The 23229-nt window shown below is 40.2% G+C and overlaps 1 protein-coding gene across 4 annotated transcripts in view; it reads left to right on the forward strand.

Moving 5' to 3' along the window:
* Positions 1-428: 428 nt before the first annotated feature.
* The window catches only part of ZFYVE16 (zinc finger FYVE-type containing 16), a 30713-nt gene continuing 7912 nt past the window's right edge, over positions 429-23229 (forward strand). For 2 of the 4 annotated variants that reach the window (XM_082335490.1, XM_082335493.1), the window contains exons 1-11: positions 429-556; positions 7011-7119; positions 7309-9482; positions 13974-14070; positions 14950-15126; positions 15965-16116; positions 17887-18265; positions 18802-18924; positions 19018-19173; positions 19800-20024; positions 21803-21885. In XM_082335490.1, the coding sequence (XP_082191616.1) occupies positions 7050-7119; positions 7309-9482; positions 13974-14070; positions 14950-15126; positions 15965-16116; positions 17887-18265; positions 18802-18924; positions 19018-19173; positions 19800-20024; positions 21803-21885 (3636 nt within the window). In that variant the 5' untranslated portion in view covers positions 429-556; positions 7011-7049. Of the gene's footprint in view, positions 557-783; positions 1058-7010; positions 7120-7308; positions 9483-13973; positions 14071-14949; positions 15127-15964; positions 16117-17886; positions 18266-18801; positions 18925-19017; positions 19174-19799; positions 20025-21802; positions 21886-23229 lie in introns of those variants that run through there. The other 2 variants (XM_082335491.1, XM_082335492.1) reach the window with 2 other exon arrangements.

The raw sequence follows: 23229 nt of genomic DNA on the forward strand, positions 1-23229 counted from the left end.
ATCTTTAATGGTACTGTACTAGCGCGGTATCTATTGCTTTGGCGAAACAGCCCGATTTAATTACCACTAATTTCCAAACAAGATGAGGCGCCTCTCCGTTGTCTGAACCCTCGCTTTTGCCCACCCCTTCCCTGACTCCACGTGATCTGGTGACGACGCTAACGGAGCAAGAGTCACGTCACCGCGGAGGGTGACGTCAAAAGACGGGGGCCAGGGCACGCGCCGCGCACGCCCGCCGCCCTGCGCGTGGAGGAGAGGGGGCGGTGCCCTCTGCCGGCGGGGCGGGGCCGCGTCAATCACACCGGCGGCTCCGCCCCCTCCGCCGGCTGGGCCGAGTGCTGCTCTGCGCAGGCGCGGGGCCGCGGGTGGGCGGGGCCGCGGCGGCCGGGAGGGCGGGGCGCCGCCGCGCACGCGCGGAGCGGCGGCTGGGCGCACAAACAAGGGGCGGCCCGGAGGGGAAGCGCTGGCGGCGGGGCTGTCGCCGGCCGCCCCCCAGCAGGAGCGCGTCCCCCTCGCCCGGCGGCCCGGGAGAGCGGCCCTGCCCCGCCGCCTGGGGGTGAGGATGTGGGGACGGGGCCGGCGGGAGCCGCGGTGGGGCCGGGGCGCCGAGCGAGGCGCGGAGCGGGACGCGCAGCCCCGCGGCGGTTACGGGCGTCCTGCCGCCGGACGGCCTCCCCGCGCCGGTAGCCGCGGCCTCCCGGGCCGCTCTTCCTGACGGGGAGCCTGGGCGGGGCGGCGGGCGGCCGTCTGCCGGCGCTTCCCGAGGCTCCCGGCCGGGGCCGAGGCAGGAGCCGCTGCGGGCGGCGGGCGACGCACGAAGGCGATGGGGTGTCTTCGGGGGCGCTCGGCGCGGCTCTGGGCCGGCTGCGTGTCCTGCCCCCGGGGCTGGCAGCGGCCTGGCGTTGGCGCTGCCCTCGCCGCCGCCAGCTCGTTTTGCAGGTGCTGACTGGCTTTGTCTTACCTGAGCTGGCGCAGATGCGTGTCTCGGTTGAGGAGAGCGTCCTGAGCTGGCGGCGTCGAGCGCTGGAGTTTATTCCAGGCCTGAGGAAGAGCTGGGGTACTTCACAACTGCTAAGTCTGTCGTTAGTCAGGGAAACTTCGTGCAGTCCCAGTAGCACCAGTGAATGCGCTCTTTGGAAATGGAGAATGGTAGTGAAACAAAAACAGACCCGTGTGGGTTTTTAGGATACATTTTGCTACTTGTACACTGTAGCAGCTGACTGCGTAGTACTATTACAGCACTTAACGCTGTGTCGCACATATCAGATGGCTTAGGTGGATTAATTGCCCCTAGAGGTTTAGAGATATTAGTGATGTTTTTGCTTACTTCTGTTCAATGTTCCATTTATTTTGATACAGGGTACAGAGTATAATGGACATGCTTACACCATGCACTTAGAGGCATTAAATGTTTTAAGACATGCTTCTGGGTAAACTGGGAAACCTTCTCAGTCTGTATTTAACTATAAGCTATAACGGCAGGGAGCTGGTTACTGGAGACGTGTAGAGCACAGAAGAGGATCCAGCTGACTGCCAGTACTGGATGCTGTTGGCGTCTAGTGCTGTATTGCTGAGGTTGTCTAATATGTATATCTGGTTATTAATAATGCAAATCAGAGCAGATGAGAAAATTGAGGGAACACTGGTTTCTGTTGAGGAAAGACCTTTCAGACTTGATGTAGTAATCATATTCTCATGACTCATTTTCTAATGCTGAGTAATAAATGCTGATACGACTAATGATGATGGCACTGTGGGCAGTATGTGAAAGATGCATTTGTTCAGTCGAGCAAGTGGATTCTTCAGCTGTGGGCCTGGCTGCTGATGGTACTGTTGATGTGTTGGAACACTGCTGAAAATCAGTAATTGTTGACAGACATTTTTTTTCTGTGTGGTGTCAATGATGCTACTTTCTGTGCAGAAGAGCTATAACAAATTACTGTGGATGAATGAAAGAAAATCTTCAGGAGCTGAAGATGTCAGGATAGAGTTGTCTGGTTGGTGTTGGTGATAATATCGTAATGTTGTTGATAGAGTTTTGTTCTTCTGAAGAAATTGTGTTGAGCTAATAAAATTTTGTTCTTTAAGCAAGGCAGCTTAATTTTTTGCAGCGTGCCATGTAAGCTTTTCCTTATGTGTCTGAAAACTTCTGTAACTTTTGTCTTCAACCCCTGATTCAGCTAGTAAATCTGCAGTGGCAGCAGCCACTGCAGTTTTGGGGTTGGATAATATGTTGTCTTGCTCAGCAACAATCATTTTAGTTTTTATTTGACAACATTTAAGTTTTTCACAAAGCATTTGCTCACTTGTAATGAAGTTCCCTGTTAAGTTGATTGCTGATGAACTCCATGTGCAGTTGTACCCTTAAATTTTTTTTTTGTTTGTAGGACCTTAAGCTTATGGCTAGGTGTACAGCGTAGGGATATTGGAGGCGGACGAGAAAGAGAAAGCTGGTAATTACTTAATTACCCCTCAAGGTGGGAAAAGAGCATACTGTGCTTGATCCAGCACTTCACTTCTGTAGCACTGTGAACTTAGATAGTTCTTAATGGTTGTGTTTCTGTCAGAGGCTTTGTTCTAATTAGTAGTTACTGGGTGATAAGCTGGAAAAAACTACTTAAATCCTGTTGTGAGGATAAAAGCTTCAATATAGCTTTCTGCTCAGACTAAATGTAATGATTAAACACAATGATGGAGTCGAGATAATGTAACTGTGCTATGAGCAAAAAGACTTTCCTGGTAACCTGACATTAAGATGGCTACTGCAGTCAGCTTTCAGGAGTGAAGACCTATGTGCATATATGTGTGTGTTTCTTTACCTCTAAACTTGATCTTGGGTTGTTTTAGCATGCTCCATATAAAAGCAGGCCTGGATGCTGCAGTGGTAATTAGCTGTGACTAGCTGGGGATCTGGTAATGCCTATATATATATATTAACACTACAGAGAGTGTTTTTCAGGGATTCTTAAACATCAAAAGGCAGCTTGTCATCAGACATTAAACTGGTTGGCTGGTAACAATTAACTTATCCATTTTATTTTACAAGTTATTGCCACTGAAAACTACTAACCACCTCCATTTAGAGCGACTGTATTTGAAAGAAAAAAAAAAAATTGACAATCCATCCTGTAACCTGGCCATTCTCTATCCTAGCAGACTTGTGTTATCTTCTCCTTTAACTAAGACTGTCTTGAGAAGTCCCTAGTGGAATGTTGGTTTTGAACTCTGGAATATGTGCCTATTATATTAGAAGTGATTTATAAGGGGTATAAAAGAAGTGGCCTATAAAGTGTTTATAAATGTACTGACACACTTGCAGTTGTTGCACAGTCATCCAGATCACAGTATTTGCTTCCTTTAGGTAACAGTTTTTATGTAGCAGAATTGCTGCCTATGTTTCTTAAGATACAGTCTTTATGTAATTTAAAGTGTGGTATTAGGAGTTTCCCAGGGACCAAGCCTTGTCTGCGCAAATAACGTAAGCAAACCTATGCTCTTCTCTTTTGTTGCATTTAAGCTTGCCTCTTGGAGGCCTCAGAAGGTAAAGAAGGGCATTTGACTAGGTGTCAATGTGGTGTAAATATTAACTGTTCAGAATCCTTCCCGAGGCTGCCACAGAATAGCTCGTTTCAGCACTGCTCACACCGGCTGTTCGAGGTACTGGCTTCCTGGGTTCACCATGGTGACTGCTGCCTGGCATGGCAGTTGAGTGTTGTTAGTTTTCCGCTAAATGAACCTGGGTAAGGTAATGAAGAATGCTGGTCTTGAAATCAGGGCACAAGTGAAAGCTTTGAAAGATAAGAGATTTAGGGTGAGCTTGTTTAGAAACATACCGAATGTTTACCTAGAGAAGTAGCAAGTACTGTTAGTGTGCTTTTTTTGTGATACATCAACAAAATGTGTTGTTCTGTCTTGAAGCTGAAGAATACTTAATCAGCAAAACAAAAGAGTTGACTGTTAGCTGGGGAAAAAAAGAATGGATCTTTGCCAGCGTGTGTACTTGGGTTGGGTGTGTGCTGCTCTTCAAGTGAGATTAGCTGCTGCTTAGGGAAATGAGATGTACATAAGGACAGATGGTGTCGTGAGAATTACACCTGTAATGTGTAGAATGTGACCTGTGTCTATCTATTAATATGTCATCTTTGGTGTATTTGTGGCTGAAGAAGTAGTAAGTGAGCACCCCAGCACTTCTCTTGACATCAGGCCTTGTAGTTTACTTGTACAGTAGACAGTAGGATGTCCTAAGGAAGTAACAGAGCTAATTAGCTCAGTTCAGCACAGTAATCTGTGAAAGTATATCTCTCAAACTAAATACGAAAGATTTTTTTGTAACAGCTTCTGTTGTCATTGAGATACCTGAACAAAATTCATTTCAGAGGACATCTTTAAGTCTAATTTATTGGTGATAGATGTTTGTTTCCTTTGTTAACAATTAGTTTTTTCTAAAAAAACATTTATTATTGATTTAACAAATAATCAACATTCTGATTGCAGTAAATAGGGAGCTTAACTTGCAGGGCTGTAACTCTGCAAACAGCGTGAAGCAGCCAGATCTTCAGATCCTTGCCAGGACTTTGTGCTAGGTTAGCATTTGCTTCACTTTGGAGGCCTGTTTTGGTGGAGAAACAAGCAAAAAAACAACTTTGTTCTCCCTCTAAAGTACATGACTGTCTATCTTTTTAGCTCTTTGGCCTTACTTCTTGTGGGATGAGGTGAGAGTGGGTGCCAGTAAAAATGAAGGCTTAGGGAATGTGTGGCTGGAGAGTGGTGAGAGGCCTGTGACCACCACCCCTTTCAGTCACAGCTGTTAGCCTGCACATCAGTTGTAACTTAAGTGTTACTTGAGTGGTAAGGTTGTATAATGTATCCCTACAGAGAGTAAAAATCAACATTATGTATTTCTTAATCCCCCGTTTTTCTCATAATCCTTCAATATTTCTAGCTTATGTGATCTGTTAGACTAATTCTTGACCATCAGTTTTGTTGCTGTCCATAAATATATGCTTTAAGGATGGGTTCTGGACTTCAGTGTCTCTTGATGAATCACCAAAAGCTGTTAGCCTTGGAAGACTCGTAAATGAAGCAACTTCCATTTCGAGTTGCAATCTCCCACTTGCTGTGAGGTTGGGAAATGCGTTGTTGCAAGCAAGAACTGCATTCACATGAGTGTAAGAGAAATGACATTAAGTATGAACTTATTGCTGTTTGATGCTCATTAGATAGCTGTGTGAGACTTGACACACGGTGCAGCGTGCTGAAGACTGTTGGAGTGACTAATTCATGGCCATGGATATCAATACAGTGGGGTATTCAGATTGTTTATTTTTTGCTTATATATGGGCACAAAGTACTGCATTAAGTTATGATGCATACTGTTTGTTTCACCTTCCTTGTGCTTTGCAAGTCTCTATTTGAACTATATATTAGCTTAAAAAAGTATTCTTGTCACATGCATACTTATGTGGTAGTAAGTGAATGCACCTGATCTGAACCATTCAGTGAGAGGAAACCTTACGCTTCAGTGGAGTAAGTAGGGCCTAGCATCTAGACCTGTAGCTGCAGTGTGGCTTAAGTGATATGAGAGGATTTAAGTATTTCTTTGAGCTCTAAGCATTGAGAAGAGACAATACTAGATGGTCAAAGGACATTGGACAGGGTAGCATGTGAAGTCAGCCAGTGCAGAGACTAAATTCACTGATAAGAGTAGAAGGAAAACTAGACAGACCTCCACAGGTCTAGTTTCCAGACATAGACTAAAGGTATCTGAGTTGCTTCAGTTTACTTAAGGAAAGTGTAAATAACATCTTGATTTTATGTTAAAGGTAATTGCACAGTATGGGTGTTCAGACATGAAAAAGATGTCGCATTAAAAGCACTTCAGAATGACCAAAAAGGCATAACATTGAGTGGCTGGAAATCTTCATTAAACAAATGAAACGGGATGTTTTGCAATAGGGAATGTGATTGATAAATATCTTTCTGATGAGTTAGTAAGTCTCTAAAAAGGGATTAAAAAAAAAAAGATATTTTGTTTGAGTCTTGGAGAAAGTTAGTAAGTTAACGGTTTTTGTGTTTTGAGTAGAATAGCAATGATGAGCTGAATTACCATGCTGCATTTTTTTTTTTCCTGGCCTTGGAGGAAGGTTTAAGAGGAGGATTTAAAGGCAGCTTGTTGGTCATCATGGGGGAGGAGTACTGACCTCAACCTGCTTAAACACACTGCAGCTCCGTGTTAAGAGAACTGTGTCATAACCAGCTGAAGCACTGAAGTATCTACTTTATAGTCCTGATATATTTTAGGTTTTAGCCTGTGTTTAGTCTTATCTGAAACATTTGGTCATAGCTGAAACTAAATTGAGGTCGATTGGCTGGATAGCTTGGGAACTAAGAGAATCTGCTTCTTCAAGTGTCATGTTCACAGGCTCAGTGTTGAACTGGTTGTCAGGTTTGAACTCCTAAAGGCAGCTTTTTTCTTGCTGGCACTTCTGCCAACAGAAGGATGCTTTTTTGTGCTTCCTACTGCAGTTTAAAGCGTGAAATATCTGGGATTATGTGGGCATCATTTATTTAAACAGTTCACTTGTGTTGCAAGGGTAATGATAGCCTGTTTTGGTTTTTTTGCCTGTGAACTGCATGGTGTAAAATGTATAGGCGGTCAAACTAGAAGATCCTAGTATCCCTTCGGCTTTTAAACTTCCTGACATTATAATGCCATAGTATATGCTTTCAGATGCATTTGGTTTTAATAAGGCAGCCTCAGTTTCCTGATTTAAGGTGGATTTTTGAGTGTATTGTGCACAGTGTACTGAGTATACTGTAGAGCATATTCAGAGTACAGAGAGCCTGACAATCTGCAGCCTTGTTTGTACTTAGATTTTGTTTACAGGGAGAGTGAAGACAGTGTTATTAAAAAGAAAAAAATACTCCATAGAAGTTATCTTCTAATAATAATACTTTGACTTTGTAAACAGCAAAATGCTGAGGATGAAATGCTGTATTTTTCTTTTTAGGTTTAAGAAGGCTAAAGCTTCACTAGAACTGTAACTAGAATGGACAGTTACTTTAAAGCTGCGGTCTGTGACTTGGACAAACTACTTGATGAATTCGAACAGAATACAGGTTAGTTCCTGCGCTGCCTTGTTCTCCAGCTTAATAATATTGGTCAAATGACTGTTACCATGGAATTTGAAAGTAACATATGGTAAATAAAAGCTTGTATTGATGAATAGATGGGATTTAGAGGGAGTGGACTGTGAAAAGGGAGAAGTTTTATAAACTTTGCTTTTGACCTCTCTTTGCTTAAAATAGATGAATATGACTGCTACAGAACGCCTCAAAATCCATATGACTCAAAACATCATTCGCTTTCTTCAGTTCTGGATTGCTTGCAACATGTATACCCAACACCAGAACTGCAAGAGGATGCTGACAATTGTACTTCATCAGAAGAAATCTCTCTAGCTAGCCACATTGGAACAAGTGAAGCGCTTCCGAGTTATTCACCACAAAATGAGAAGAGCATTGCCGGACCTGATCTTTTGTCCACTGTGGACAGTGGTTCCTTAAATGAAATTCAGGCTTCGACCCTGGGAAGGTGTAGTATACCTGTGTGTGATCTTGTTAGTGACACAGGTAACTTAATCCATTCAGTGGCTGCTCACGAAGATACTCAAAAGTTGCAGCCAGATGACTTCCAGTACAGTGAAGGTTTGGTTGGCTTTGGCATATCTTGCATACCTGTTCCTACTTGTGTGTCATCAGCTGGTTGCAGTGGTGTTTCAACTACAGAGCAGAGTGATGGGGACTCAATGCTACAAGAATCAGGACATCTTAAAACAGAGGAGATTAATCATTTAGCTTTAAAATCAGACAGTTATGCTACAACAAAGATCTCAGATCCATGTGATGATCAACACAGGATAGAATCTGTAAAGTGCAGTGAAATATTTGATCAGCTTGAACAAACTGCTCGCCTCAATCCTGCACATGTCCCTGTAACATCAGAGAATTCAAATGCATACAGTCCCAAAGATGAGAAAGGATATGGAAAATTGCCTTGTGAACCACAAGATGAAAGTGCAGTAAGCAAAGAGATGTATGGAAGAAGTGCCATAGAAACGGTAGACTCAAAAGATGACAGTAATGTTGAATCCATGCCTTCAGATCTGCCAAAGAGGCCTCAGTTGCACAAAAGCCATGCAACATTACCTGCAAATTGTGTTTTACCAGGCTCTTCATATGAAACAGGAGCTGAAGTAGCATTGGAAAAGAAAATCACAGAAGAGAATGTATGTGGTGAAGAACTTAATACCAATGAAATTCTAAACAGTGTTTCAACTTCATCTATTTCAGTTGAGGATGTCCAGACCTCGCTGTCATGTCTTCCACTTCCTGTATCTATATGTGGTTCACTAGTTGCAACAGAAGAAAAAATTAATCCTCTACCTCAGAATGAAGTGGAGGAGGCTATTGGTGATATTTTAACTGTTCATTTTGGAAAGTCTAAAACTGATTTCTCCAGCAGGGAATCCTGTGAAAACACTGACTTGCATGAACAGGAAGGATATATAGCTAAAATCAACGAAAGTGTTGTGGAAAAAAGGACAGATGGAGAGAAGTATGATACTGAGAATGTAGTTGATGACAGTGATTCTCAGCAAATCAAAGCTTTTGCTTCTGCTTTTCTAGAATACGATGCTGAGCCGTATGGTATTGGTATAGACTCTTACTATAATGAAAGTATGCGCCCAGGTATGGCTGACTTTACTGTTGAGGAGAATGTTATTAAAAGTGATACTCTAATAAGCGATGCTGAGCTTGATGATTTCTTGTATGGACAAAGTCTTCAGTCCAATGTGGTGAAGTCTTCAGACAATGATAGTAACTTAATGGAAGCTGATGCAGATGAAGGGAATTTAACAAATGTGAACAACCTGGGTTTCATAGAGGTCACTGAAGAACATACGCAAGCAAAACTGGAGGAGATAACGAGCAGTAATAGTAATCTTAAAGTATCTCTTACTGCCAGTGAATCGGAGTCTGCAGCAGAAGAGAGTATGTCTTGTATTCAGGACATGACTGAGAGTGGTAGCGAAGCACTAGTTTCTGATGTTTGTACTGAAGGTGCAAGACCAAAGCAGTTGCTTGGCCTTTCACAAGGAGCTATTGGTCAGAGACAACTGAATAGAACAGATGTACTTGAGAGAGAAAACCAGGAAGCCGGTTGTGTTACCCCAGAAGCTCCCCTCTCAGGCACCAGCGTAAATGTTGGTAAAAACTCTGACCCTGCACACTCTGGGGAAAGCAGCTCTGAAGCTGGAGGAAATCAAACATCTGAAAATGTAGAATCACTTAAAATACCTGCAGCTCTCTCACGGAAACAGCCATTGTGGGTTCCTGATTCAGAGGCACCCAACTGCATGAATTGCCAAATGAAGTTCACTTTTACAAAAAGACGACACCACTGTCGTGCATGTGGAAAGGTAAGTTATGGGAAGGGGGTCCTGTGTTACTAAAAGCAAATGAATTCTGATTTGGGGATAACTGAAATACAGAAGGGAAAGAATATTGACAGAATTTTTCTAGGCTTGAAGTATTTTATTTAAAAAAAAAAGTTATTTTTTCCTTCATAGACATGTAAAGACTGTTGGAAAAGACTGATATTAGTTAAGAAACATATGGCCTTTTTGTGAAAATAATTAAAGGGAAGTAGAGAGATTGTTCTTATTTTATCTTCCCATTACTGGCTAGACTGATGTGTTTTGCATAGAACAAGGAAGATGAGACACTACTTCATAGTAGTCATAGTGAATCAGCTTTTTCCTCAGCTTTTAAATTAAGCTTAAGTATTTAAGCTTAAAAAAAAAAGAGGATGACGACCACAATTCAGGTAAGTGGTTATACTAGCTGTAAAACACTGTCCATGAATCTGGAAGAATTGCGTTCTTTCAGGAGCTGTAATAGCAGTACCAATGCAAAAGATTCACAGCTTAAATCTGTCCTCCTGTGTGTAATCCTCCCTCCTGGGGAGTTATCTCAGGGGAAAAGTATGCTACTTTTGTGAGGTGAATGGTACTCGCCAACAGAGCAAGTAATCTGTAGAACATTTTTCAGCCTGTCTTCTGCAGTGAGTAAATAATGTCAAAGCTTATTCTTAATCCAGAATTCCCATGTGAGTTGCTGTGGCTTACACTTGTACTAGTGTGTAAATGGAAGTACAGTACTAATGAACTGATGTTTTCAGTATTCTTCTGGAAGCTTTATGGATGAGGAGATAGAGCAAAGACTAGTGTCAGTACTTACTAGTTTTTTGCATCCCCAGTATTGAGAGGCATCGGGAGAGGCTAGGTAATTTTTTCCCAGGATGCCTCTTCTATCACTCTGTATTCAAAGCATAGTACCTGTTTACTTCAGCTGCAGTAAGTGTGAACTACAATGTAGGTCTGAATTTGGATGCCAGAAGATTTAAGAACTCATGACAACCTGGAAGTCATTGAACTTAATCATTTGGCAGTATATCCTGTTGAAGTCTTGTAACAGTTTAAAACACAGTTCTTCAGAGCAGGTTTCGTTTTAGTCATAAGACTGACTTCAAATTCCTGTTTACATTTGCTGTGAAGTTTCTTGCACTTTGTCTAGAGATGGGGATAAAAACACCCTCCACTACACAGTTCTATTTACAGCCATCAGCTGTTAGCATTGCTAATCTTGTGTGTTAACGGGGGGGGGGGGGGGCAGAAGAACAGTGTAATTAGAGGGAGCATCACAATGCATTTCCGTTGGGAGAATGAGTGAAGGCAGAATAGAGTATCTGTACTTTAAGGATACAGGAGTGCTATGCAGTTGTAACTCTCCCAGCTTTTCTGAATGTGCAACAGCTTAACTTTCTGCCTTGTAAGACTTTTTGTCTTTTTAATAGTAACTTCTTGTCTTTTTAAAAACAAACAAACAAAAAAAAAAACAAACCCAAAACATACTTTGTGGGCATGTCGTGGGTTGTTGTGTTTTCAACCACTTACACATAAGCAGAAACTGGTAGGAATTCACAGTTGTCCTCTGTGGACTGTTCTGGAAGACAATTGTATAGTTTTCATGTGGTCCTACAGTTTTTTATCAATGAAAACGGCAACACTTGTGAATTCTGGCTTCTGTGCTGGAAGGAAGCGTGAGGTTAGTGGTCCCTGCTTTCTCTCCTGTCTGCAGTACTTGTGAAGCCAAACAACTTTGCAGTTCCTTTATTTAGATGTTTGTGTCTTGTTGTGTCTTCCTAGCTCAACCAGAATCAATTTCTTTTCTCAGCAGCCTCACCTTAATCTCCTTTCCCCTGTTACATTACCTGTCCCTTAGCTTGTCTTCACCTCTTGTCTCCTGTGCATTAGGATTAAGCTGCCTTCTCTGTTGTGGGTCCCAGTGGCACCAAGTGTAGGAGTAAAATACCAATTGAAAGGATTGTACTGCTTAGCATTTGAAGCCCTAAGGTGGATAGTAACTGATTAGCAATTAATCTTTACTGGTTACATTCTTAATATCTTTACTGAGCATGTGCATTTTCAGTTGAGGTAAATTACCTGTGATGCAAATGCAGAAGCAATTGGAATAGTTTCTTTTTTTTCTCATATTGCACCGATCAAGTATTACTGTTTTTACACTGACTTTTCCTACTTAAGGGAGTTCACTTGTAACAACTTAATTTTTTCCTCTGTCACTACTGTTTGGTTTTTTTTTTTCCCTTAATCCACTTTGTTTTCCTAGAGATAATTAGGAGTAGCAGAAGACTTTGTGTTCTTTCCACTTACTTAACTCTGGTCTGTGGTAGAAGGCTTGTCAGACCGAGGTTTCAGAAGATACCTTTTGTAAAGGCTAATACTGGCTCTAGAGTCTGCATATAGCGAAAAATGGTGGGAGACTGAAAACTTGCAAATCACCCTTTAAAGAACATAAGTGAAAAGTGAGAAAAGCACCAGATACTTATGGGAACTCTTGCAGAAAACAGCTTTACTAGAGACATAATTCTTTGAATGGGATTGTGCAGGTGTCGTCCAGGCTAAAGAGACGCATTTAGACAGGATACATATCCTGTTGGCGTAGAAAAGCATTTTCTGGTCTTTCAAAGCAGTTTTCAGTAAGCTTTTAAAATAGTTTGCTGAAGGGAGCTAGTAACATGAAGACAACTATGCTTATTCTTTCTGACAGAGTTTGAGAGCCTAGTTAGCCAATATAGTTCCTGAGCCAGCATTAGTAAAGAGCTTGGGAAGCAGTGAGCTCTGGCTTAGATGGTTGTCCCTGAGGTAGAAGAGGCAGCTTGGAATTCCACGACAAACTGATAACACTTGTTACGGAGAGAGTTGGTGCAGCGCACAGTGCTGCAAGATCAGTGGATGAGGAATGGCTCTTTGCTGCTATGAGACTAGGTTGTTGTAACCATAATCTGAATCCTAATGGGAGATTGCAACAGTTACCTTCAGAGATAATACAAAAGCAGTAAAGCAAATCTGACCCAATTCTGGGGTTCAGTCCTTGTTCCTATCGCTGTTGTTTAATGTGAAATAGTTATGGGATAAACAGAAGTAGGAGTGAATTTGGGAATAGGTGGTGCAACATGGAATTCTTTTTGTTGCTCCAGATAAGAATTTCAAGATAATATCACTTCTGTCCTCCTTGTTGCTACTCTTTGTTGTCTACATATTGGTTTGTTTTTTTTTTTTCTTTTTCCTGAAGGTTTCTTCATGAGAGATTAAGATACAGGCTTGAATATTAGGCTGCAGAGGGTTTAGAATCAAACAAGTGTATATGATTTCTTAGAAAAGTTTTCTAATTGCTGTGCAAGTGTATACCAGCTGCTTTGAGCTGTGATCTTAAAACAAAAAAAAATTTAAATCCGATTTCAGCTATTTTGCGGACACCTGGCCTTATGTGATTAGATGCGCTCACAGCAAGAAATTTTAGGTGCTGCTCTGTTTCATAGCTGAATCAGAGAGCATTGGCCAGAGCTGAATCCTTAGCTGTGTAATGTGGATGTTCCTGGCCATGTGTGGAAGGTTGGTTTGTAGACATCTGAGGATTGCTTTGGTCCAACAGAAATACCTGACAAACTTCAAAAGCTTATGGTATAGATAGGTTGCAGGGTAGTTCTGGGAAACAGGATAGGAAGAACCCCTGATCAAAAGCAGACTTGGCAAACTTTGTAGTTTGGCCCAAATTGTGGAGCTTTTGAGATTCTTAATCATAGCATCATAGAATGGTTTGGGTTGGGAGGGACCTTTAAAAATTACCTCGTCCAACCTTCCTGCTGTGAGCAGGGACATCTCTCACTAGGTCAGGTTGCTCAGAGCCCCGTCCAGCCTGACCTTGAGCACTTCCAATGATGGGGCATCCACAACTTCTCTGGGCAACCTGTTCTGTGTCTCACCACCCTCATTGTAAAAAATTTCTTCCTTATATCCATTCGAAATCTACCCTCTTTCAGTTTAAAACTGTTGCCCCTTCTCCTATTACCACAGGCCCTGGTAGAAAGTCTCTCTCCATCTGTCTTATAAGCCCCCTTTATATATTGAAAAGCCGCGATAATGTCTGCCCAGAGCCTTCTCTTCCCCAGGCCGAACAACCTCAACTCTCTCAGCCTTTCTTCATAGGAGAGGTGCTCCAGCCCTCTGACCATTTTTGTGTCCCTCCTCTGGACCCACTCGAACAGGTCCATGTCTGTCTTGTGCTGGGGACCCCAGTGCTGGATGCAGTAAAGGCCTTTTTAATAAAAGCCTTCTTAGTCTGGTACTTCCCCTTTTCCCCAAACAGAAATGTATTGTAAGATACATGTGCTAAAGCTCCTTTTTCCTTCCCTACTTCCAAAAAATGTGTATGCGTGCTTTATATAATGCAATCTGGTTTAGTAAAAGGAGTTAATAATAACAGGAACTTAATTCAGGAAATACTGTGACTTTGTCTGTAATATTTAATTCAGTCTTTTTCTGGTTCAGGTTTTTTGCGGTGGCTGTTGCAAACGGAAATGCAAACTACAATACATGGAGAAGGAAGCAAGAGTCTGTACTGGCTGTTATGATGATATTAATAAAGGTAAAAAGGTTTTTTTTGAGTAATTGAAGTAATCATTAAAGAAGAATAGGGACAGCTAGCATGTCTTTAACCTTTGTTCTTTTTGGGGAGCTTCACTACTTCAATTGGTGTATGTTTTCCTATTTCTGAGATGGAGGGAGGAAGAGGATAATTGTACCTTAGTGGGATTTCAGTTCTTATTTTAAACTTTGAGTAGCAAGCTGGTTATTTTTTATTAAAAAAAATAAAGTAGGTTTGAACTCCGTAGGACTAAATGAAGTTATGCTATTGGGTCATCTGTGGCAGGAGTCTAGCAAAAGTGATCCTCCCTCCACAGTACCCTTCGATGTGTTTAAAGATTGTACCACTGCTTGTTCTCACATGTTATTTGCCCATTTTATGTAGCTTTCTGTCCTTATATTTTTACAAGTCACTTAACAGTACTACAGTTACTGAATCATAATATTACCTTTTTTTAAATGAAAGCTAAGCATGATGCTTTTGGAAACATTGGGAGAAAAAATTAGGTCCTGATTATTAATATTTAAATCACAAGTTGAAAACATACCAGATTTTTAATATGCCTCCTGAACAGAATTTGACTCGATAACAGGGATATATGTATTTGCACCAAAGTACATGGGTCATACGGTTCAATGTAGTCACTGCAACAGTAGCAAGATGTACAAGGAGGCCTGTTTCTGTTAGGAACGAATGAGGCAAATGTGCAGGTAGAAAATCAAGAAATCTAAATTTTCTTCTGTACAATAGCTTGAGTGTTCATTTTTCATAACTAGCTCAAACTCTACTGCTCTTGCAAAAAAAACCCTCCCATAATACTGCACTGCATATGAAGTTTAATCAGTTGTGAGATCTTAAAAACTAACCACATTTTTTTAGCACAGGCATTTGAAAGGATGATGAGCCCAACTGGTCCTGTCCCCAATTCCAGTATCTCATCTGAGTATTCTTCTGCTGTTCCACCTTTGGAGGAAGCCCAGATATCTGGTAGTGCTAGCTCTCCTTCACCTTCTGCATTGTTACCTATCTCAGTACTTAAACAACCTGGTATTGAAGGTATGCTAAATATAATGTAATATATCTAACACTTTCAGGATCTCTTTGGAAAGAGTTGTTTATTGCATCATGGATACATATGTGGTATAGTGATATTTTTTTGTGGGAAATGGAAACTCTGTGAACTGGGACACTGGAAAGTTTTAGCTCCTGGTTTTGATGCCATGTATGAGCTTGACCAAGTCTGTCTTAAGTCTTCATTTATGAAATGTGGATGTTACTTTTTCCATTGTCCTCTCTGTTTATAGTGTGATTTTTTTGTGTGTGTGTGTAGATATTACTTTCATCATTTTTATGTAGCTTATGAGATCTCTGCTTTGTGTTGTGACTGCCAGTCTTACAATAAAAACAAAAAGTAGTTGTTTAGCGAAAAGTTGCTAGGGAGCAGTAGGGGTTAATCCTCTGTAAATACGAATGGTTAGTGGCTAAGTAGTGTCTTTGTTCCACTTTTATTAAACATCTGATCATCTTCAATGAAAATAAATTTTTAAACAAAGCAATAGGCTAACTTTTTTAGAGTGTATTTAATCTTTTAGTTGTGATAATCACTTCATTCTTATCTTACTATGGAGGGATGATTGAAGAAGTAAGCTTCCTTATATAGGAACTGATAGATTTAACTATAGCATGGCAGCTTCCTCTGCAAGTATGAGATTTTTTTTTGGCGTGTATTTGTCTGACTGGAGACTGGCTGATGTCAAACTGTCTACCTGTGCTTGGTTCCAGTAAACAGATTCTCTATATATTTGGGGGGAGAAGGGTCTTAATTTTTATCCCTTTCAGCTGTTAGAACAGTACAATAATATGAAGTCAGTGTTGTTTTCTTAACCTGTCCTAGGGCTGTGCCCCAAAGAACAGAGGAGAGTTTGGTTTGCAGATGGTATTTTGCCAAATGGTGAAGTGGCAGATACGACAAAACTTGCATCTGGAGCGAAGAGGTCGTCACAGGACTTAAGTCCAGTAAACCCTGACTTGCCAGAGATGCATATGGTATGAACTAAGAAGTGTGTGCAGGTGCATGAATAACCTCTTGAAATACCTTTGCTTGCTGTTGATGGAGCCCCTTACATACCATAATACAACTCTTGCTTCACAGCTTTTGGAATCTGAACCAATATTTGATTTTTTTGGGGGTGGCTGTGAAGTTCTTGGATTGAAGTATTCTGTAGACCATACTTCAAAGGAAACCATGTTTGTTTTGGGGGGTATGTGAACTTTAAAAATGGTACAGCAGAAAATTTTCCAAGGTGTTTTTTTTCATACACAGCCTTTGATTAACTACTTTTATGAAGCTAACCTCAGCCGTAGTTCTAAAACCTGTCATTAACAACATGCTTACAGTAGAAGTTTGTGGGTTTTTTTTCTAGTGGCTTGCTACAGTTTTCCTGTTGGATTAGACTAACCAGAAGTTGCTTAATGCCCTGGAATACTGCATTATAGGATGTAGCAAAATCTACATATTGCTTCTAATGTGAACTAATACTGAACTGAGGGGAGGATTGGCTTTTTTATAATAGGTCATATTCATGGTGTTGGACTTCTCTTGTCAAGTGCAACTAGTTCAAAGAAGTGCTATTAGTTTGCTGTGAGATTTGGAGAGATTCCTCAGATGGAGCCTTTTTAAAATGTGTCTCTGAAGTGCTGTCTCAAGTGGTAACATAAATTCTATGATCCTATCAGTGTTCAAGAGTTTTTAAAACAAATTAGTAAAGCTCACAGCCAGACCACATCATTATTATTTATATATGGAGCATCTGAACAGTTACCAGGTGTATAGTGTGTAAATCGGCCTTAATTCATGAAGAATGGATAATAGTAAATGCGACTTCATTTGGACAAGGAGGGACTCCAATAAGTTGCAGTAATCAAAACATATAGCCTGTCTTCCATTTTGGGGAAAGAGTAGGATATTTTCACTTGCAAAAGATGAGCAATGTCTAAAATTAAAAGCAGCGTGGACAAAGTGAGTAGGAAGCAGTTAGTTGATGGCTCTTGTATGCAGCTTCAGAAGCTCAAACAAAACACCATACTGCAGCTCTAAAGCAAAGGATGTACTTTACTAGGTAACACATAATCCTGAACATGCTGCCACAGGATGCTATGAAGGTCAAAAGTATAAAGTGATAGGATGCAAGTCTAACATACTTGAAAGATGGTGGTGCATCTCTTGATTTGTTTTTTTTTGATGACAGCTCATATCCTAATGTGCCTATGCTCATAGCTTGTCATATCCATTTTGCTGGGGGAGCAGCATAGGTGTGACTCCAAACTAGAAATGAATCAGATTGTAAACTGCTAGACTCGGCTATTAACGCATAGTGTAGAAATAGCAACACATTTGCAGTGCTGAACTGCTGATCCCAATGATGGCAAATTACAATGATGACAATGTTTAGTAGCTGTGAGTGGGGAAACAATAATATGAAACAGATTCCTGGAGAGGTACTTTGTTTATTGTTGGTTGTGTTACATCTGACTGTTGTATGCTAAAATGATTAATCTGCAGCGCACTGATATGAATTTTGTGTTACCAAACAAATAAATTAATGATGCATCTTCACCTAATGCCACTCCTAAAGATGGAAAAAAAAAAAAGGAAGGTACAGGAGAGATTTGGTGGCTTTCTTCTTTTTAGAGGAAATGCATTCTCGGTATTTGTGATAGATTTCTTTCTCTTTTTGCTTCTAGAATGCTAGTAGTGAAAGTTTAGCTTGTTGTGAGACAAGAGTGTAGATATTTTTTTTTTCTTCTTCTTCATAGGCTGCAAACCCAGAGGAAGATGACATATTAGCTGATGTAAATCCAAAACCTAAGGAAGAAATTGATATTATTACAAGAACAGAGGAATTATGTCCTTCTGTTTCTTCAGATGATGCACAGCAGGCCCTTCCAGGCCAGAGTGAGGTGGTACATAGTTATAAATCTGTAACTCTGGAAACCAAAGAGTGTTCTCCTACTGCAGAAGCTGAGAAGACTAGTTCCAGTTCAGTTGATCAGACTACACATGATATGCTTGTTAGTCCTTCGAGTTACAGAGCACTATGTGGTGTTGAAAACTGCGTTCGTAAAGAAATCAGCCTTGTTCCTGATGGTGATAAACTGCCACCACTTTTGCTTGCAGTGGGTGAAAAAGGAAAAGGTAAAATTTGAGAAAATTGTTTAATATTTAATCATCTGATGCAAGATTTCTAAATATGAACTTGTGTGTATATAATTTATATTGTAATACAATTCTGATCTCTTTTATTTGCTGCACATTGGATTGTTGGATAATTGAACATCTATTATTAACAAGATCAATATGCTATGAAAAGAATACTTCATCACTGAAATGCATTATAGTAGTCACTGTGCTCATTGATGGTAACTAACAGTACCAGTATATGGATGAGGAGATAGCATACACAATTAGTCAGTAATTACCAAATGAATGATAGCCCTAATTTGCACCTTTGTTACAAGTTACTGCTTTATTTTTATATTTTCCTTGAATCTCAGGGTAAGCTATTCATTGGTTGATCTGTAGCTATTCTAAGTTTGAGAATAATTACCACCCTCTTAAGATAGGTGAATGGGACAGTCTTTCATATGCTATGATCAGTAAATTCTTGTTTTCGGTAGTTGGCTGACATGTTGAGCTAAATCTGGTCATTTAAAGGTGTTACATTTATTTAGATCCTCTAGTGGAAGAACATCCGTCTCAGGAACAGGTCACCTTGCTTCTTGTGGAAGGAGGTCCTAATCCATTAACTTTTATCCTAAATGCAAACTTGCTTGTGAATGTCAAGCTAATAACTTGTAAGTAGTGCACATTTTCTTTTCCGTTAAATCCCGCTTTCTTTTTCTGACTGTAAAACAGTATTACTGTGGTATCCATCTTTTTAATTAAAGATTCTTCAGAAAAGTGCTGGTACTTCTCAACAAATGGACTACATGGTTTGGGTCAGGCAGAAATTGTCATTCTGTTGCAGTGTTTGCCAGATGAAGAGATTTTTCCTAGTGAAATATTTAAATTATTTATTGACATCTATAAGGATGCAATGAAAGGTATGTCATTTTAATGTCTAACTTTTTATTTTATTATATCTTCTTGCTGATCTTTAAAGCTGGAAGTTGATATGTAATTTTTCTTGAAGTATTTGTAAGTACTTAATGATTCTGTTGAAAAACCTTGCAGTGTTAGCCTTGGTTTCTAAATAATCAACAGGAAGAAAAGAATTGAAGTTCCTTTGTTTCATATACTTCTGTAAACATCCTATTTGCAGGGGTTTTTGTTGTTGTTGTTTAGTCATATTGTGTTGGAGATTCTGGGTGTAAGTCCTTGAGTCTATGGTTTAGGACATCTGGAACTTCATTTGTAGAAGTACAATACTCATGTATGTAAATACTTGAGGTCTGTTAATCGAAGTTCATCAATTAGTGTGTGCTGGAACATTGTACATTTTAGGGCGTTTGGCATTTGTTTAGAAAAACCTAGTTTCTTATTCAAGATCATTTAGTTAGTAAATATAGAGCAGTTAGTCTATGGGTTTAGGTGTCTGTCAGACTTTCAGGAAGATGTGTGTACACCGTATGGCTTGCAAGTCTGTAGGAGACCACTGGTTAGAATAGTTTTCTTGACACTAATGTATTACTTCTCCAGATGTGCAGAGTCTCTGTCCCTCTTTCTACAGGAAGGTTAATAAGAAACATGGAAAACATTACTTTTACTGAAAACTTTCTCAGTAACAAAGAGCATGGAGGATTCCTGTTTGTTTCACCAACTTTTCAGAACCTTGATGATCAGATTCTACCAGATAACCCTTTTCTTTGTGGCATTCTGATACATAAGCTGGAAATACCCTGGGCAAAAGTTTTTCCAATCCGTTTAATGTTGAGATTGGGAGCAGAATATGGGGGTAAGTTTTAAGACTTTAAATAGCTGTATAAATCTAAAACTTCCTTTGGAAAATACAAGTTCTTTAGATAAGCAAAATTTTAAAAATCATCTTTGCAGTATTTTACATTACTCTTGTGTAAGACTGATATTTCATGCATGGGAAGCTACCTGCTGAGACACTTGGGAATTTACATTGTCTTGCTAGACTCCCTCAATCTTTTTTTCTGTTCTTAGCTGATGAGAAAGCTAAGAAACCAAAGCTGACAGTAGTAAAGTATCAAAATGTCAGATTTCTGTTGTCATAGGAGAAAGGTGTGAAGGCAAGTTCACAATCCCAATTTACATCTGTGACAAATTGGTTTTTTAAATTGAATTACTGAAATTGAGTATATTGGCAACATATTACTGCTTCATAAAATGAATAAAGGTATTCATTACTTATAAGGATAACTTACTAATTAATACATTTGAAATCTCTAGGCCTGTAAAAATGCAGGAGGCATTCTTTCAAAGTGACGTGGATGGAGAGCATGTAAATGTGTACCACCAGAGGTTGCGCAGTGACACAACCTCCATGTGGGAATTACCTTGCACAGTCTGTTGTAGGCTAATGTGAGCATTTTCTGCTCTCCCAATGAGACTTACATTGACTCTGCTCCAGGCTCACCAAAGGAAGGTGTTTACGCAGATTCCCATTGCGTTGAAGAACAGATAAAGCTATCTTGAGCAAGACCTGAAAGAGATACTGTCCTAAATGCCTTCTGGAGTTGCTTGTGTACTTGCTTGAATAACACAGACATTCAATTTGGTGATACAGGTGCTGTTTTACTTCTTGTTGCACTGCTGCTTATGATTTAGAGAGCTGGAGTTCAGATAAGGTGCAGCATGCAGCTGTTGCTTAAGCAGAATGTATTTCAAAAATGTATCATACACAACTTTCCTGACCTGAATGCATTTTTGATAAACAAGCCTACTATTCTAGAAGCTCCAAGTCCATAAACACGTATCACTCGCTTGTTTATGGATTTCTTGAGTCAATAGTGGATTTCTACTGGCCAGGCTTCTGTCTGTGTGTTGATAAGGGTGGTAGCTTCTTTGTCATTCTTCTTCCTCTTACCAAACTACTTGTCTTTTTTTTTTTTTACCAATTTTGTATCCTTGACCTCACAATCCTGACTCTGCTATGCTGCTACTTTTGTTTTCAAATGGCTTCATATGGTGGTCTGTGGTCTCGTGCATCTCATTGCCTTCCTTAATTTCCCTTTGCCTGTGTTTCCCATTGCAGCCATGGGACTTCAGAGCATGTTACTTTGTATGAACATCCTCACTCACTCTGTTCTTGCTTATCAATACTAAGTGGTACTTCACTTTGTATTATAGCATTAATGTAGAAGCAGATGTTAACCTGTATGGTATTCTTAATCAAGCAACTACGAAGACTTGCAACCCCTCCCGCAGTTGGTGACCCAAAGACTGAACCCAGGATGTTTCCATCCAGATCACCTATTGCAAGAAACAGCTGACAAAGCATTTGAAAGCAGCAACAAGTCTCTGCCACAAAATTACTGCCACTAGGAGAGTGACTCCATGCAGTGACATTGCAGTAGGATTTAACTGTGGGTGGGCTGAAGGACACTGTGACAGAGAATCAGACAGGGGCTCTTGTTCCTTTGGCTGGTCAGACATTGAGATCAGGAAACATAGGCTATAGCTGAAAATAAAAATAACTACTTGGATTGGCCAGGCTTACAGTTTTGATAGGTAAACATAACCTTTTTCTTTCTTCCCCCACCTTAGCATATCCAACTCCTGTAGTAAGTTTCAGGCACCGGAAGCCACTCTTTGGAGAAATTGGACACACAATTATGAATCTGCTTGTTGTGAGTAAATGTTTTATTCTCTTCCTTTCCTGTTGTAATTTCAATGGTGTAAAATACCCTCTAGACTCCGATTCTTGAAAGCAGGGTTGTTTTTGGCAAAGGGCTAATATCTTTGTTCTTCATACCTGACTTGAAATTTTCTTACCAAGGAGTATTTATATGTGAATTAGGAAAGCTGTATCTTTTGTGTTACATTGTTACACATTAGTTCTGGTAGTAAGAAATGGCTTTAAATGAATGAGAAAAATGTTGACATTCACATTTAAGCTGGTAGTAATCATTGTTCAGTTCCATTTTTCTCTTCCAAGCATTGGTGTGGTGCAAGAATTCTAGTTTTAAATCTGACATTTTTTGAATCTGATGAAAAGACTTGACAGGCAGATGTTGTGGTCTAACAATAATTACTTTGTCACACAAACTTAACCTTACCACGATTAACCAGTCTGTCCTATGTGAAGAACTTCAGGTTTTGGCAAAATCATCAGAGTAAGTCAAGTCTGCATTTATGCCATTCTTTGAGGAAGTTTTTCCTCTGTTACCCAAATAATTTGATTTAAACTTCAGTAAGCCTGTATTCCTGACCAGTAACCACCTTCTTCTAATACTTAGATAGAACTTATCCTTAATGCTGTGATGAAAAGTGCTGTAAGGTTGTAGAGAGAATTGCACATATTGTTTAGGTGATCACTAAATCCTCTTTTAAGAGTCTAGAGACCATTACAGTGAGATGAAACTGCAGTCTTTGGCCCCTCTTTCCTTTTCGCCACTGTTAATGTCCATGCCATTACATTAGGAATCAATCAGGAGTTGCACCATCTGAAAAACAGTAAGTTTCCTCCATTAAGAAAAAAATATTTTAATTCCATGAGCCAGCTCCCTGCCTGATTGGTGAAATGGGTACCAATGTGGAATTGCATCTTCAGACTTTTGAGTAGTCTTAATACTGTGCTGCTGATGAAGCAGGCTTCTATGGAGTTTATTTTCAGCTGGATTAGAGTGACTCTGGTTCTCCTTCATAGCTGTGTTTGTAGTGTCAGCGTGAAGCAGGCAGTGGGAATATATGCTTCTTGGCAGACCACGGTCTTTTGATGCGGCAGGAGTTTTAATCGTTGTAAGATGACTGCAAAATTGTTCTCTTTATGTTACATTTTTAACTACCTGTGGTGCAAATCTTCAAGTAAAGATCCTATAAAATTTAGCACCGCATAAGTGGCCGAGGTAGTGGTAAATGTTGGAGGCAAAGGGCGTCTGTCATGTATATCCTTAATATTTCTAAAACAATGCCAGTTCAGTTGAAACTTGTAATGCAGTGAGATGTGTTCATAAATACCCTTCTCACTACAG

This window comes from Platalea leucorodia (genome assembly GCF_965183815.1).
Source record: "Platalea leucorodia genome assembly, chromosome: Z".
NCBI classification, from domain to species: domain Eukaryota; kingdom Metazoa; phylum Chordata; class Aves; order Pelecaniformes; family Threskiornithidae; genus Platalea; species Platalea leucorodia.